General features: G+C 51.3%; 1 protein-coding gene across 3 annotated transcripts in view; it reads right to left on the bottom strand.

Annotated features, from left to right (window-relative positions):
- Nucleotides 1-17,116, bottom strand: part of LOC140428685 (tubulin delta chain-like) — a 307,629-nt gene that overhangs the window by 13,980 nt on the left and 276,533 nt on the right. For all 3 annotated transcript variants that reach the window (XM_072515417.1, XM_072515418.1, XM_072515421.1), the window contains 2 exons: nt 15,311-15,542; nt 4,424-4,588 (listed from right to left, as the gene is read on the bottom strand). In XM_072515417.1, coding sequence (XP_072371518.1) covers nt 4,424-4,588; nt 15,311-15,542 — 397 coding nt within the window. The remainder of the gene's footprint in view (nt 1-4,423; nt 4,589-15,310; nt 15,543-17,116) is intronic.

Below are 17,116 nucleotides of genomic sequence, written 5' to 3'. Positions count from 1 at the left end.
GCAGTGTGGCATGCCTCAGTAGCGCCCCTCCGGCAGCGTGGCACACCCTCAGTACCGCCTCTCTGGCAGTGGGGTACAGCCTCCTCAGTAACACCCCTCAGGCACTGTGGCATTCCCTCAGTGGTACCCCTCAGGCACTGTGGCACTCCCTCAGTGGCGCCCTCTCTACCCCAGCAGTGTGGCACCACCTCAATATCGCCCTTGCAGCAGTGTGGCGCTCCCTCAGTAGCGACATTCCGGCAATGTGCGACGCTTCCTCAGTGTGGTGCTCCCTCAGTAGCGCCCCTCCGACAGTGTGGCGCAGCCTCAGAGGCGCCCCTCCGGCAGTGTGGCGCAGCCTCAGAGGCGCCCCTCCGGCAGTGTGGCGCAGCCTCAGTAGCGCCCCCCGGCAGTGTGGCGCAGCCTCAGAGGCGCCCCTCCGGCAGTGTGGCGCAGCCTCAGTAGCGCCCCTCCGGCAGTGTGGCGCTCCCTCAGTACCGCATCTCATGCACTGTGGCACATGGTCTTTTTTTAGAAAATGCTTTATTGAAGCATTTTCACAGTTTAACACATTAACATCTCTTAAGTGTGGTGCTCCCTCAGTAGCGCCCCCCGGCAGTGTGGCGCAGCCTCAGAGGCGCCCCTCCGGCAGTGTGGCGCTCCCTCAGTAGCGCCCCTCCGGCAGTGTGGCTCTCCCTCAGTAGCGCCCCCCGGCAGTGTGGCGCAGCCTCAGAGGCGCCCCTCCGGCAGTGTGGCGCTCCCTCAGTAGCGCCCCTCTGGCAGTGTGGCTCTCCCTCAGTGGCGCCCCTCTGGCAGTGTGGCGCAGCGTCAGTGGCGCCCCTCTGGCAGTGTGGCGCAGCCTCAGTGGGGCCCCTCCGGCAGTGTGGCGCTCCCTCAGTAGCGCCCCTCCGGCAGTGTGGCGCGGCCTCAGAGGTGCCCCTCCGGCAGTGTGGCGCGGCCTCAGAGGTGCCCCTCCGGCAGTGTGGCGCGGCCTCAGAGGTGCCCCTCCGGCAGTGTGGCGCTCCCTCAGTAGCGCCCCTCCGGCAGTGTGGCGCTCCCTCAGTGGCGCCCCTCCGGCAGTGTGCCGCTCCCTCAGATGCGCCCCTCCGGCAGTGTGGCGCAGCCTCAGTAGCGCCCCTCTGGCAGTGTGGCGCTCCCTCAGTTGCGCCCCTCCGGCAGTGCGGCGCAGCCTCAGAGGCGCCCCTCCGGCAGTGTGGCGCAGCCTCAGAGGCGCCCCTCCGGCAGTGTGGCGTAGCCTCAGTGGGGCCCCTCCGGCAGTGTGCCGCTCCCTCAGTAGCGCCCCTCCGGCAGTGTGGCGTAGCCTCAGTGGGGCCCCTCCGGCAGTGTGGCGCAGCCTCAGAGGCACCCCTCCGGCAGTGTGGCGCAGCCTCAGAGGCGCCCCTCCGGCAGTGTGGCGCTCCCTCAGTAGCGCCCCTCCGGCAGTGTGGCGCTCCCTCAGTAGCGCCCCTCCGGCAGTGTGGCGCTCCCTCAGTGTCGCCCCTCCGGCAGTGTGGCGCAGCCTCAGTGGGGCCCCTCCGGCAGTGTGGCGCAGCCTCAGAGGCGCCCCTCCGGCAGTGTGCAGCTCCCTCAGTAGCGCCCCTCCGGCAGTGTGCAGCTCCCTCAGTGGGGCCCCTCCGGCAGTGTGGCGCAGCCTCAGAGGCGCCCCTCCGGCAGTGTGCAGCTCCCTCAGTAGCGCCCCTCCGGCAGTGTGCAGCTCCCTCAGAGGCGCCCCTCCGGCAGTGTGCAGCTCCCTCAGTAGCGCCCCTCCGGCAGTGCGGCGCAGCCTCAGTGGCGCCCCTCCGGCAGTGTGGCGCAGCCTCAGAGGCGCCCCTCCGGCAGTGTGGCGCAGCCTCAGTGGCGCCCCTCCGGCAGTGTGGCGCAGCCTCAGTGGCGCCCCTCCGGCAGTGTGTCACAGCCTCAGAGGCGCCCGTCCGGCAGTGTGGCGCTCCCTCAGTAGCGCCCCTCCGGCAGTGTGTCACAGCCTCAGAGGCGCCCCTCCGGCAGTGTGGCGCTCCCTCAGTGGCGCCCCTCCGGCAGTGTGGCGCAGCCTCAGTGGCGCCCCTCCGGCAGTGTGGCGCAGCCTCAGTGGCGCCCCTCCGGCAGTGTGGCGCAGCCTCAGAGGCGCCCCTCCGGCAGTGTGGCGCAGCCTCAGTGGCGCCCCTCCGGCAGTGTGTCACAGCCTCAGAGGCGCCCCTCCGGCAGTGTGGCGCAGCCTCAGTAGCGCCCCTCCGGCAGTGTGGCGCTCCCTCAGTGGCGCCCCTCCGGCAGTGTGGCGCAGCCTCAGGGCGCCCCTCCGGCAGTGTGGCGCAGCCTCAGTAGCGCCCCTCCGGCAGTGTGGCGCTCCCTCAGTGGCGCCCCTCCGGCAGTGTGGCGCAGCCTCAGGGCGCCCCTCCGGCAGTGTGGCGCTCCCTCAGTGGCGCCCCTCCGGCAGTGTGGCGCAGCCTCAGGGCGCCCCTCCGGCAGTGTGGCGCAGCCTCAGTAGCGCCCCTCCGGCAGTGTGGCGCTCCCTCAGTGGCACCCCTCCGGCAGTGTGGCGCAGCCTCAGTAGCGCCCCTCCGGCAGTGTGCCGCTCCCTCAGTGGCGCCCCTCCGGCAGTGTGGCGCAGCCTCAGTAGCGCCCCTCCGGCAGTGTGGCGCTCCTCCGGCAGTGTGGCGCAGCCTCAGTAGCGCCCCTCCGGCAGTGTGGCGCAGCCTCAGTAGCGCCCCTCCGGCAGTGTGGCGCAGCCTCAGTAGCGCCCCTCCGGCAGTGTGGCGCAGCCTCAGTAGCGCCCCTCCGGCAGTGTGGCGCTCCTCCGGCAGTGTGGCGCAGCCTCAGTAGCGCCCCTCCGGCAGTGTGGCGCAGCCTCAGTAGCGCCCCTCCGGCAGTGTGGCGCAGCCTCAGTAGCGCCCCTCCGGCAGTGTGGCGCTCCTCCGGCAGTGTGGCGCAGCCTCAGTAGCGCCCCTCCGGCAGTCTGGCTCCCTACCCCCCAACACGCAATTACCAGCAAGTGTCTTCACTACAACTGTGGCTGTGAACCTCTTACATATTTTACATTCCCTAATATGGCCAAAGCACGTATTTTCAAGCCTCTATTTACAGTTTGGTCGGGCCTTAGCTTGCCCTCGGACCAATCCCCTGTGGCTTTGTCCCTCACGTTCGTTGAGCGTGCCTTCGCCCCCTCCTCCGCCCTTCCCTCCCTCCCCCCCTCCGCTTTCCTTTTCCTATCTATCCAGTGGCTCGCCCGCGTCTCCCCCAACCCCCCATTTTTTCCTTGTCTCGTCAGGGGGAAGCACACTTCCTCCAACAGTCACCCGTACATGTCCGCACAGTTTCCCTTCCAGATGTCACCCACGTCCAGCGGTTCTTCTACTCACGAGTGTCTGGGGGTATGTCGGCATATCTGGGGGTACGTCGGCGTATCTGGGGGTACGTCGGCGTATCTGGGGGTACGTCGGCGTATCTGGGGGTACGTCGGCGTAGCTGGGGGTACATCGGCGTAGCTGGGGGTACGTCGGCGTAGCTGGGGGTACGTTGGCGTATCTGGGGGTTCACCGGCATATCTGGGGGTACGTCGGCATATCTGGGGGTACACCCCGGTAGACTCTAAATGCGGAGTTTTTGACGGAGTGACTGGTTCTCCTGGTCCTCAACCTTCCCCTTCAGCATCCCTTGTGTCGCCACCAAGCTTGCCATCTGTCTCCAGTGAGACGATCCGGCCCCGCTGGTCAGTCACAGACTTCTCCAGCTCCCTGTTGTCGCCTCCTGTATCTCCAGTCGGCGCTCCATCTTTTGCAGCGCTGCTCGGAGGGTGACTAGCGCATCATTTCTAATTTGATGGCATCTCTCTGCAATTGAAGCTCCTGCTGTACCTGAGGCCACCCAGGTCTCATTGCAAGTTCCCCTCTCCTAATTTATGACCATTCAGATAATAGTCTGCCTTCTTGTTTCTGATCAATGGTAACCCCCAGGATGTTTATTATTTATAATGCTCCTGTGAAGTGTTAGGAAGTAGATATGGTTTAAGAAAGTTATATTTATGTGTGGCCATAAGTTATAGCTTTAGGTAAGCTTAACTTGTGTTTCCATATTTGGGTGTTACGAAGTTGGCCCTCCCTACACCTCCAGCCCTACAATGCTCTCCCACCATAACTCTCCATTCCACTGACACTTGAGCACCTTGTGAACTCCTCCACTGGCAGTTACGCCATTTGTTACTGCACCATCAGTTTCCAGGCCCCACATTCAGATATCCCCTCCCCAAAACCCTTTGCCTCGCTGACTCCCTCACCTCCTGGATGATCCTCCTTAAATCCTACTGCTTGTACCCCACCCAAAAAATCTCTCCCGTGCCTCAGTATTCATGTTTTCCTTCCTCCCCCGTGTAACATTTGGGATATTTTTCCAAGTTAAAGGTACTACATAAATGCAAGTTGTTGCTGATTGCTCTGGAGAAGCCATGACTAACCTGCTTCCATTTTAGTGTTGGCAATGAGCATTTGTCGCAGATGCTTCATAAGAGCTGGCCAGGTGAATGTGCTGAATTGCAGAGATGTGTCAGACATTTGTGGGATGTTCATCAGACTTAGCAGTTTATACTCTGGATGTGTCACCAAACTTTCCAGCAGATCACCTGCAGATGGTAAAAAAGCAAACGTCAGCTACAAGCAACTTTTCTTTATTCATTCATGGGACGTGTGTGTCGCAGGTAGGCCAACATTCATTGCCCATCCCTAGTTGCCTTAGAGGGGGTAGTTATCTTCACTGACTGTGAAGATACAGTATTTTCTGTTGGATTGAGCTGTTTAGGCAAGAAGGCCACAGAGTGAAAGAACAGCAAAGATTGCAGGAAATAAGAATTAAATCATTATTAGTTAGACAAAGCCAAACTTGGCTTTAAAAACCCACATGTTGGAGAAAGAACGAAGGGCGTTATGGAATTTGTGATCTGAGAGGAAAGACTGGATGTAATAATAGGATTTTAGTGAGTCCAGCAAGAAGTAACATCATGCAATATTGAGCTGGCCTCTGTGGGATCATTCACGATGGTCTAAAGTGTGATGCTCATTATTATCCAGCACAGATTTAAGAAATTATAGTTTTCAGAATAAGGTGGATGAATAAACAGCACAAATCATTGTAAATGGGAGCGATATGATTACCATTAAGGAGACATGGCTGCAGGGTGACCAGGGCTGGGAATGCAATATTCAAGGTACTCAATGTTTAGGAAGGACAGGCAAAAAGGAAAAGGAGGTGGGGTGACGTTAGTAAAGGATGAAATCAGTGCAATAGTAAGAGGATATTGGCTCAGAAAATCTACATGTACAATTCGGCTGGGTGGAGCTAAGAAGCAACATGGAGTGGAAACATTAATAGTTGGCGATAGGCTTCCAAACGGTAGTGGTAGTGGTAAGTAGGTGACGGCATTAAGCAGGAAATTAGAGGTGCACTTAACAAGGGTGCTACAGAAATCAGGGTGACCTTTTACCCCAGCATACTGGCAATAATGCAGTGGTGGATTAATTTGTAGAGTGTGTACAAAATGTTTTTTAGACCAGTATGTCGAGGAATGAACTAGGGAACAAGCCATCTTAGATTTGGTATTGTGCAATGAGAAGGGGTTAATTAATAACCTTATTGTGTGGGATCCTTTAGAGAACAGCGACTAGAACATAGTGGAATTCTTCATGAAGGAGACACAAATAACTTCCCAGAAATGCTAAGGAACCAAGGGTCTAGTGAGAAGGAGGAATGGAAAGAAATCAGTATTAGTAAACAAAATGCTTGAAAATTAATGGGACTGAAAGCTGATAAATCCCCAGGTCCTGCTAATCTAGAACCCCAGGTACGAAAAGAGGTGGCCATGGAAATAGTGGATGGTTGGTTGTCATCTTCCAAAATTCTGTAGATTCTGGACAGTCCCGGCCAATTGGAGGGTGGAAAATGTATCCTCACTAATAAAAGAAGGGAGTGAGAAAACGGAATTGCAGGTTGGTTAGTCTCACATCAGCATTAAGGAACATGCTGGAGTCTGTTAGAAAGGATGTGATAACATCAACGGGATAAGACAAAGTCAACATGGATTTATGAAAGGGAAATCATGTTTGATAAACCTACTGGAGTTTTTTGAAGATGTCACTAGTAGAACGGATAAGGGGGAACCTAGTGGATGTGGTGTATTTGGATTTTCAGAATGCTTTTCATAAAGTCTCACTTACGAGGTTAGTTTGCAAAATTGAAGTACATGGGATTGGGGATAATATATTGGCATGAATTGAGAATTGGTTAGCAGACAGAAAAGAGTGCATGAATAAATCTTTTCAGAGTGGCAGGCGGTGAGTAATTTGCTACCACAGGACTCTGTGCTTCGGCCCAGCTATTCACAACATACATCAACGATTTGGATGAGGGAAACAAATGTAACATTTCGAAGTTTGTTTCCACTTGATGGGAATGTAAGGATGATTTTAAGAGGCTTCAAGGCGATTTAGACAAGTTGAATGAGTGGGCAAATGCATGGTAGACACCGTATAACTTGGATAAGTGTGACGTTATCTACTTCAGAGTAACAGAATGGCAGAGTATTATTTGAATGGTGACAGATTGGGAAATGCTGACATACAAAGGGACCTGGGTGTCCTTGTACATCAATCACTGAAAGCAACAATGCGAGTACAGCAAGCAGTTAGAAAGGCAAATGATATTAGGCCTGCACGGTAGCACAGTGGTGAGCACTGTTGCTTCACAGGGCCAGGGTCCCAGGTTCGATTCCAGGCTTGGGTCACTGTCTGCGCGTTCTCCCCGTGCCTGCGTGGGTTTCCTACGGGTGCTCCGGTTTCCTCCCACAAGTCCCGAAAGATGTGCTGTTAGGTGAATTGGATATTCTGAATTCTTCCAGACCGAGGGACCCTCCAACCTCAGATGCTGCTGCCACTGTCCCAACACCCTCAGAGCCGCCACCACCACCGGGCCTGTGGAGAACTTGGCTGGCGGGAATGGCAGAGGCGCCATCAACAGTGCCCCTAAGACTGCCTCCATCTGCTCCCATGCCGACCCCTCCCCCACTACCTACTTCCTAACCAGGACTATAATCGCTGCCCAAAAGTAGTTCTTCACCCCTGGGGATTTCCCCACCCACACAAATCCCGAGATCAAAGCAGTAATTTTCCAAAAAAAAGGCCTTTGGAATAAAGATCGGGATGTTCTGAAAGACAAATAAGAACCTCAGGAGTACCGTCATCTTTACTGCATGCACCCACTCCACCAGTGACAACGGGAGCAAGTCCACCTCTTAAAGTCCCCCTTCATTTGCTCAACTAACTGCACCAAGTTCAATTTGTGTAGTCATTCTGATCCACACGCCACCTGGATGCCCAGATACCGAAAGTTCGTCCCCACCACTTTAAACGACAGCTCGCCCAACCTCTCCTGCCTTCTTGCCTGGATCGGTAAAACCTCACCCTTCCCCATGTTTAATTTATATCTGATAAATAGGCCGAATTCCTCTAAGATGTTCAGCTCGAAGATTGTGTTACGGTTATATAGAACGTTGGTTCGGCCACATTTGGAATACTGTGTCCAATTCTGGTCACCACTACCAGAAGGACGTGGAGGCTTTGGAGAGAGTACAGCAAAGGTTTACCAGGAGGTTGCTTGGCATGGAGGGTATTAGCTATGAGGAGAGATTGAATAAACTGGGATTGTTCCCCCTAGAGAGACGGAGGCCGAGGGGCGGCCTGATAGAAGTTCATCAAATTATTTAGGGTATAGATAGGGTGAACAGTTGGGATGCTTTTTCCCAGGGCGGAAATGACAATTACAAGGAGGCACAAGTTCAAGGTGAGGGGGGAAAGGTTCAGTGGAGATGTGCGGGGGAAGTTTTTTTTACACAGAGGGTGGTGGTGGCCTGGAATGCACGGCCAAGTGAGGTGGTTGAGGCAGATACGTTAGCGACCTTTAAGACTTATCTGGATAGGCACATGAACAGATGGGGTATAGGATACACGCGGTTGGTCTCGATAGGACACATGATCGGCGCAGGCTTGGAGGGCCGAAGGGCCTGTCGCTGTGCTGTATTGTTCTTTGTTATTTATGTACCCCAGTGGGTCCGATATGTAAAGCAGCAGATCGTCCACATACAACGGAACCCTGTGCTCCCCCCCCCCCCGCACTCACTGCCCTCTCGCAATATCCCTTCCCAACTCCTCGAAGCGCCACTGCCAGTGGCTCTATCACCAGGGCAAAAAGCAACGGAGGGGAGGGGGCCCCCCTGCTTTGTTTCATGATGTAGTCCAAAATACCCCAAACTCACCCAATTCGTCCTTACACTCACTACCGATGCCCTATATATATTTTTTTTTAAAAATGTATTTTATTACAAACATGTATCAAAACAGGTTACAGCAAATAAACACCCCAGGAAACATACTTCCCAGCAATCAACTATACAGTCTGTACAGATTATTTCCCCTTTTTCATCCCTCTACCCCCCGCACGACGAACAGCTCCTCAAACACGATCACAAACTTCCCCCACCTTTTCCCAAACCCCCCTGCAGAGCCCCTTAACTCATATTTTATCTCCTACACCCGCAGGGAGTCATACAGGTCACCCAACCAAGCCTCTCCCCCCGGTGGCGATGCCAATACACCACTCCAGTAAAATTCGCAGCTGTGCAATCAGAGAGGCGCAGGCCACAACATCGGCCTTCCTCCTCTCCATGAGCTCCGACTTCTCTGAAACCCCACACCAAAGGGTCTGGGTCCACCTCCTCCTCCACTATCCCGGCTAAGACCATGAACATTCCCGCCCAGAATCTTCCCAATTTTCAGCAACCACAAAACCCAGTGATTCGCTGGCACCCACCCACACCTCTCACACTCATCTGCAACCCCCTGAAAGAACCCACTCATTCTCGCCCGTGTCATATGCACCCTGAGCACCATTCACTTTAAACTCTATCAGGCTCATCCTTGCACAAGAGGAGGTCCCGTTTACCCTACGCAGTGCCTCACTCCATACTCCCCAATTGATCTCCCCTCCCAACTTCTCTTCCCATTTCTCCTTGATCTTCACTCGCTCCTTAACTCCCACTCTCTCCTTAACTCCCACTCTCTCCTTAACTCCCACTCTCTCCTTAACTCCCTTGAGGTGGTAGAGGCTGGCACTATAGCATCATTCAAGATGCATCTAGACAGATATATGAATGGGTGGGGAACAGAGGGAAGTAGATCCTTGGAAAATAGGCGACACGTTTCGATAAAGGATCTGGATCGGCGCAGGCTGGGAGGGCCAAAGGGCCTGTTCCTGTGCTGTAATTTTCTTTGTTCTTTGTTCCCACTCTTAACCCCCGGCATGAAGAGCAAAATGGCAATCCGTGCAAGGCACTGACATCCCTTTATGTCCATCTTTTTGACAGAGGTCATCTTTTAATTTATCTCATGTTGGATGCCATTTGTCACAGTGGAGGTGTTAACATGGTGGTATTGTCACTGGACTAGTAATCCAGAGACCAAAGGTAAAGCTCTGGGGACCCGGGTTTGAATCCCCACCACAGCAGATGTTGAAATTTGAATTTTTTAAACATCTGGAATTAAAAGTCCAATGAGAGATGGTGCAAGAGGGAGGGTTTCAAATTCCTGGGACATTGGGACCGGTTCTGGGGGAGGTGGGACCTGTACAAATTGGACGGTCTGCATCTGAGTGGGACCGGAACCAATGTTCTCGGGGGTGTGTTTGCTAGTGCAGTTGGGGAGGGTTTAAACTAATGTGGCAGGGGGATGGGAACCGATGTAGGAAGTCAGTGGGGACGGAAACAAAAGGCAGGAAGGGAGAGTGTGTAAAGCACAACCAGAGAAAGCAGGGCAGAGAGCAAGGAAAGTCTACATTAAACTGCATTTATTTCAATGCAAGGGGCCTGACGGGCAAAGCGGATGAACTCAGGGCATGGACGGGCACATGGGACTGGGATATTATAGCTATGACTGAAACATGGCTAAGGGAGGGGCAGGACTGGCAGCTCAATGTTCCGGGGTACAGATGCTATAGAAAGGATAGAACAGGAGGTAAGAGAGGAGGGGGAGTGGCGTTTTTGATTAGGGAGAACATCACGGCAGTACTTAGAGGGGATATATCCGAGGGTTCGCCCACTAAGTCTATATGGGTGGAACTGAAAAATAAGAAGGGAGAGATCACCTTGATAGGACTGTACTACAGGCCCCCAAATAGTCAGCGGGAAATTGAGGAGCAAATATGTAAGGAGATTACAGATAGCTGCAAGAAAAATAGGGTGGTAATAGTAGGGGACTTTAACTTTCCCAACATTGACTGGGACAGCCATAGCATTAGGGGCTTGGATGGAGGGAAATTTGTTGAGTGTATTCAGGAGGAATTTCTCATTCAGTATGTGGATGGACCGACTAGAGAGGGGGCAAAACTTGACCTTGTCTTGGGAAATAAGGAAGGGCAAGTGACAGAAGTGTTCGTGAGGGATCACTTTGGGACAAGTGACCATAACTCCATTAGTTTTAAGATAGCTATGGAGAATGATAGGTCTGGCCCAAGAGTTAAAATTCTTAATTGGGGCAAGGCCAATTTTGATGGTATCAGACAGGAACTTTCAGAGGTAGATTGGGGGAGACTGTTGGCAGGCAAAGGGACGGCTGGTAAATGGGAGGCTTTTAAAAATGTGTTAACCAGGGTTCAGGGTAAGCACATTCCCTTTAGAGTGAAGGGCAAGGCTGGTAGAAGTAGGGAACCCTGGATGACTCGAGATATTGACACTCTGGTCAAAAAGAAGGAGGCATATGACGTACATAAACAACTGGGATCAAGTGGATCCCTTGAAGAGTATAGAGATTGTCGAAATAGAGTTAAGAGGGAAATCAGGAGGGCAAAAAGGGGACATGAAATTGCTTTGGCAAATAATGCAAAGGAGAATCCAAAGAGCTTCTATAGATACATAAAGGGGAAAAGAGTAACTAGGGACAGAGTAGGACCTCTTAAGGATCAACAAGGACATCTATGTGCAGAGCCACAAGAGTTGGGTGAGATCCTGAATGAATATTTCTCATCGGTATTCACGGTGGAGAAAGGCATGGATGTTAGGAAACTAAGGGAAATAAATAGTGATGTCTTGAGAAGTGTGCATATTACAGAGGAGGAGGTGCTGGAAATCTTAAAGCGCATCAAGGTAGATAAATCCCCGGGACCTGATGAAATGTATCCCAGGATGTTGTGGGAGGCTAGGGAGGAAATTGCGGGTCCCCTAACAGAGATATTTGAATCATCGGCAGCCACAGGTGAGGTGCCTGAAGATTGGAGAGTGGCGAATGTTGTGCCCTTGTTTAAGAAGGGCAGCAGGGAAAAGCCTGGGAACTACAGACCGGTGAGCCTAACGTCTATAGTAGGTAAGTTGCTAGAAGGTATTCTGAGAGACAGGATCTACAAGCATTTAGAGAGGCAAGGACTGATTCGGGGCAGTCAGCATGGCTTTGTGCGTGGAAAATCATGTCTCACAAATTTGATTGAGTTTTTTGAGGGGGTGACCAAGAAGGTAGATGAGGGCAGTGCAGTAGACGTTGTCTACATGGACTTTAGCAAAGCCTTTGACAAGGTACCGCATGGTAGGTTGTTGCAGAAGGTTAAAGCTCACGGGATCCAGGGTGAGGTTGCCAATTGGATTCAAAATTGGCTGGACGACAGAAGGCGGTTGTAGAGGGTTGTTTTTCAAACTGGAGGCCTGTGACCAGTGGTGTGCCTCAGGGATCGGTGCTGGGTCCACTGTTATTTGTGATTTATATTAATGATTTGGATGAGAATTTAGGAGGCATGGTTAGTAAGTTTGCAGATGACACCAAGATTGGTGGCACAGTGGATACTGAAGAAGGTTATCTAGGATTGCAACGGGATCTTGATCAATTAGGCCAGTGGGCCGACGAATGGCAGATGGAGTTTAATTTAGATAACTGTGAGGTGATGCATTTTGGCAGATCGAATCAGGCCAGGACCTACTCAGTTAATGGTATGGCGTTGGGGAGAGTTATAGAACAAAGAAATCTAGGAGTACAGGTTCATAGCTCCTTGAAGGTGGAGTCGCAGGTGGACAGGGTGGTGAAGAAGGCATTCGGCATGCTTGGTTTCATTGGTCAGAACATTGAATACAGGAGTTGGGACGTCTTGTTGAAGTTGTACAAGACATTGGTACGGCCACACTTGGAATACTGTGTGCAGTTCTGGTCACCCTATTATAGAAAGGACATTATTAAACTAGAAAGAGTGCAGAAAGGATTTACTAGGATGTTACCGGGACTTGATGGTTCGAGTTATAAGGAGAGACTGGATAGACTGGGACTTTTTTCCCTGGAGCGTAGGAGGCTTAGGGGTGATCTTATAGAGGTCTATAAAATAATGAGGGGCATAGATAAGGTAGATAGTCAACATCTTTTCCCAAAGGTAGGAGAGTCTAAAACTAGAGGGCATAGGTTTAAGGTGAGAGGGGAGAGATTCAGAAGGGCCCAGAGGGGCAATTTCTTCACTCAGAGGGTAGTGAGTGTCTGGAATGTGCTGCCAGAGGTAGTAATAGTGGCGGGTACAATTGTGTCTTTTAAAAAGCATTTAGATAGTTACATGGGTAAGATGGGTATAGAGGGTTATGGGCCAAGTGCGGGCAACTGGGACTAGCTTAATGGTAAAAACTGGGCGGCATGGACTGGTTGGGCCGAAGGGCCTGTTTCCATGCTGTAAACTTCTATGATTCTATGACCATGAAACCATTGAAGATTGTCCTGAGAACCCATCTGGTTCACTAATGTCCTTCAGGGAAGGAAATCTGCCGTCCTTACCTGGTCTGGCCTACCTGTGAGTCCACACCCTCAGTAACGTGGCTGACTCTTAAATGTCCTCTGACATGGAAAGTTGGGTGAGTCACTCAGTTCAAGGGCAATTAGGAATGAGTATTAAATGCTGGCCCTGCCAGCGATGCCCACACTCTGTGGATGAATTAAAAAGAAACCTTCTGCCGGACACTTGATAAAAGGGTACATGATGCTGTCCTATCAACTCAGGAATTGCAACATGGAAGCCCATATCAGGAAACATCAACATCAGATTCCTGAGTTCACCATTCTCCTTGTCTTTCACTTTTTCTTCTACTTTCATTGCTATCTTTGTTTCCCTCTTGTCGCCCCTGCTTACCCAGGCTCCTATTACTCAGTTTAATCCCTCCCCTACAGCACTGGTGAATACCATGCGATGATATTGGTCCCGGTCCTGCTGGGGTGCAAGCAGTCCACCTGGTACACGTCCAATCTTCTGCAGAATTGGTCTCAATGTCTCAGGAATCTAAGTCCCTCCCCAATACCATTTCTCCAGCATTTAACTGGTCTATTTTCTATTCCTGATCTCGCTAGCAGGTGGCACGAGGAGTAATCCCGAGATCCTGCTCTTCATTTCCTAGCTCCCTAGATTCGGCTTGAATGACCGCATCACTCTTTTTACCTATGTTGTTTGTACAATATGGACCACAACCTCTGGCTGTTCACCCTTCAGAAAGTCCTGCAGATGCTCAGTGACATCTTTAACCCTGGCATCAGGGAGGCAACATACCATCCTGGTGTCACATCTGCAGCCACAGATATGTTCCACTTACAAGAGACATCAGAGCAAACGTAGGTAATTCGGCCCATCAATTGTACTCCGCAGAGGATCCCCTATCACTATTACTCTTCCACTTTTTTTTTCTCCACCCTCACCCCGTGCAACTGAATCACTTGTGGTGCCATGGACCTGGCCCTTGCTGCACTCCCTGAGAAACCACTTCCTCCAGCAGTATACAAAACAGAAAATTATGTGGTGATCGGATTGAGATTTACAAGAAAACATCACAAATAGATTCTGTTTGAGTTGGCAACTTGATCCAATAGTTTAGAGAGTTTTACGTTGTTTAAGATCCGGTCTAGATTAGATATCATGAAATTGCTCTTTTCCCAGAGAGTGCAGTCTCTGGGACAGGCAGCTAGTGCAGGGGTCACTGACTCACTGAATTTCTTCAAGCAAGAGTTTGTTTTAGTTTGAGGCAAAAAGCACCTTTTAGCAATGGTACAACAGCCAGATATTAATCAGGGGCAGGGTGATCTTTTAGTTTTGACCGCCAAATGGAGTGGAAAGGAATTTTCCAGGCATCCCCCCTCCCCTGCAAATTGCACAGGGTTTTTATCTGATTGTTTTTGTCTCTTCCAGCAGATCCTGTGGCTGAGGGTGTGGTGGGGAGTGTCTGCATGGAGAGTGGCCCAATCGTTTGGGACAGGTTCAACGGACCAGGAGGACTTTCTTGTCTCAATTTTAGACAGAGGAAACCAGACACCATTATTTGAAATATTCAGAGACATCCTGGTACACACAAAGTAATTGTATAAAATGTTACGATAATTATTGTGCTGTTTCTGGTGACGGGGTCTGAGGAAAGGCAAACCCCAAAGAAACTTTAGCCACATGATAATGTGGATGTTAATGCAAACCAATTAAATAAGAGACCCAACAAGAGAAGAAGTGTGCTCTTATGCCCAAATGTAAGACAGAGACCATGCATGTAAGGGGGAGTCTGCAAGAGACTGTTCATGAGAAAGAGTCATGATGTGGAGATGCCGGCGTTGGACTGGGGTGAGCACAGTGAGAAAGAGTGTGAGAGATAATGAGCATGAGTCAGCACCAAACAAAGGGAAAGAGTGCTTTTGTGCAACTAAGAGTAAGTGCGTTCGTCAGAGAGACCATGTAAGCACATTATGGGGATTGGGGTGATTAACCCAAACATTCCACATCAGTAATCACTGGCTTTGCAATGTGGTCAAAGGGTACAGAAATTGGTTGAAACATTCAACCTTGTAGAGGAATGATAGAAGTAAAGCGGTGGTGGTATTGTCACTGGACTAGCAATCCAGTGACCCAGGGTAAATTTCAGGCAACTTGGATTGAATCCTACCATGGCAGGTGGTGAAATTTGAATTCAATAAAAATCTGAAAGTAAAAGTCAAATGGTGGCCATGAAAACCTGGTCGATTTTTGTAAAAACCCATCTGGATACTAATGTCCTTTTGCAAAGGAAATCTGCCGTCCTTACCTCGTCTGGCCTATATGTGAATGAAATGGCCTAGCAAGCCACTCGGTGCAAGGGCAATTAGGGATGGGCATTTAAAAAAAAATTTAAAATCATATAATAAAGTGCCTGTCACATAGAGACAAAAAAAATCCCTTTCCTTTAGTAAATACAAATAGGTTACATTTTATTTACCTGACGACTGGAATGATACGAGATTATAAAGCCTGGGAAAGTCAACAAAACTAATTTACTTCTTACCAAGAGGATTTGAAGCATATTGTGAAGCACTCCACCTGGTGTATGCTGGCTGTAAGATACTGCCGAGCTGGTGAGCAATGACTTGATTGATGTCTGCGAAGGAAATCTGCTTTACATTCATCAGCTGGGAGCAGATCTTGTGAACAGTGTCATTCTCATGAATCAGAAGCGCATCAGAAGACTGATACAAGTGAGAGAGTGTCAGCACCGTGTTATAATTCTGCACAATCACCTGACGAAGAACAAAATGCTCTTTCAGTAGGAAATCAAAACAACAAATGGTCCCCACTGTCTGACTCCACAGTCACCCTGAAGCTCAATGTCTTAATAATAATAATCTTTATTGTCACAAGTAGACTTGTGACAGTAACTGCAATGAGGTTACTGTGAAAATCCCCTAGTCGCCACACTCCGGCGCCTGTTCGGGTACACAGAGTGAGAATTCAGAAGGTCCAAATTACCTAACAGCAAGTCTTTCAGGACTTGTGGGAGGAATCCCAGTCACCCTGTAAATCACTGTCTCACCCCCACAGTCACCTGTAACGCACTGTCTCAGTCCCACAGTCACCCTGTAATTCACTGAGCCGGAGGAAACCCACGCGGACACAGAGGCAGCGTGCACACTGCGCACAGACAGTGACCCACGCCGGGAATCGAACCCGGGTCCCTGGCACTATGAAGCAACAGTGCTAACCACAGTGCTACCGGGCCACCCAGTAATTCACTGTCTTCCCCCCACTGTAACCCTATAAATCACTGCCTCACCCCCACAGTCACCCTGTAACTCACTGTCTCAGTCCCAATCACCCTGTAACTCACTGTCTCACCCCCACAGTCACTCTGTAACTCACTGTCTCAGTCCCACAGTCACCCTGTAACTCAGTGTCTCACCCCCAAAGTCACCCTGTAACTCACTGTCTCAGTCCCACAGTCACCCTGTAACTCACTGTCTCACCCCCACAGTCACCCTGTAACTCACTGTCTCAGTCCCACAGTCACCCTGTAACTCGCTGTCTCAGTCCCACAGTCACCCTGTAACTCACTGTCTCACCCCCACAGTCACCCTGCAACTCACTGTCTCAGTCCCACAGTCAACCTGTAACTCGCTGTCTCACCCCGACAGTCACCCTGTAACTCACTGTCTCACCCCCACAGTCACCCTGTAACTCGCTGTCTCAGTCCCACAGTCACCCTGTAACTCACTGTCTCACCCCCACAGTCACTCTGTAACTCACTGTCTCAGTCCCACAGTCACCCTGTAACTCACTGTCTCAGCCCCACAGTCACCCTGTAACTCACTGTTTCAGTCCCACAGTCACCCTGTAACTCACTGTCTCACCCCCACAGTCACCCTGTAACTCACTGTCTCACCCCCACAGTCACCCTGTAACTCACTGTCTCAGTCCCAGTCACCCTGTAACTCACTGTCTCACCCCCAGTCACCCTGTAACTCACTGTCTCACCCCCGTAGTCACCCTGTAACTCACTGTCTCACCCCCGTAGTCACCCTGTAACTCACTGTCTCACTCCCACAGTCACCCTGTAACTCACTGCCTGACCCCCACAGTCACCCTGTAACTCAGTGTCTCACCCCCACAGTCACCCTGTAACTCACTGTCTCACCCCCACAGTCACCCTGTAACTCACTGTCTCACCCCCACAGTCACCCTGTAACTCACTGTCTCACCCCCACAGTCACCCTGTAACTCACTGTCTCAGTCCCACAGTCACCCTGTAACTCACTGTCTCACCCCCATAGTCACCCTGTAACTCACTGTCTCACTCCCACAGTCACCCTGTAACTCA

The sequence above is a fragment of the Scyliorhinus torazame genome, chromosome 8 (genome assembly GCF_047496885.1).
Source record: "Scyliorhinus torazame isolate Kashiwa2021f chromosome 8, sScyTor2.1, whole genome shotgun sequence".
NCBI lineage: Eukaryota > Metazoa > Chordata > Chondrichthyes > Carcharhiniformes > Scyliorhinidae > Scyliorhinus > Scyliorhinus torazame.
Note: the sequence above shows the minus strand (reverse complement) of the source record. Positions and strands in the feature narration are given on the sequence as shown.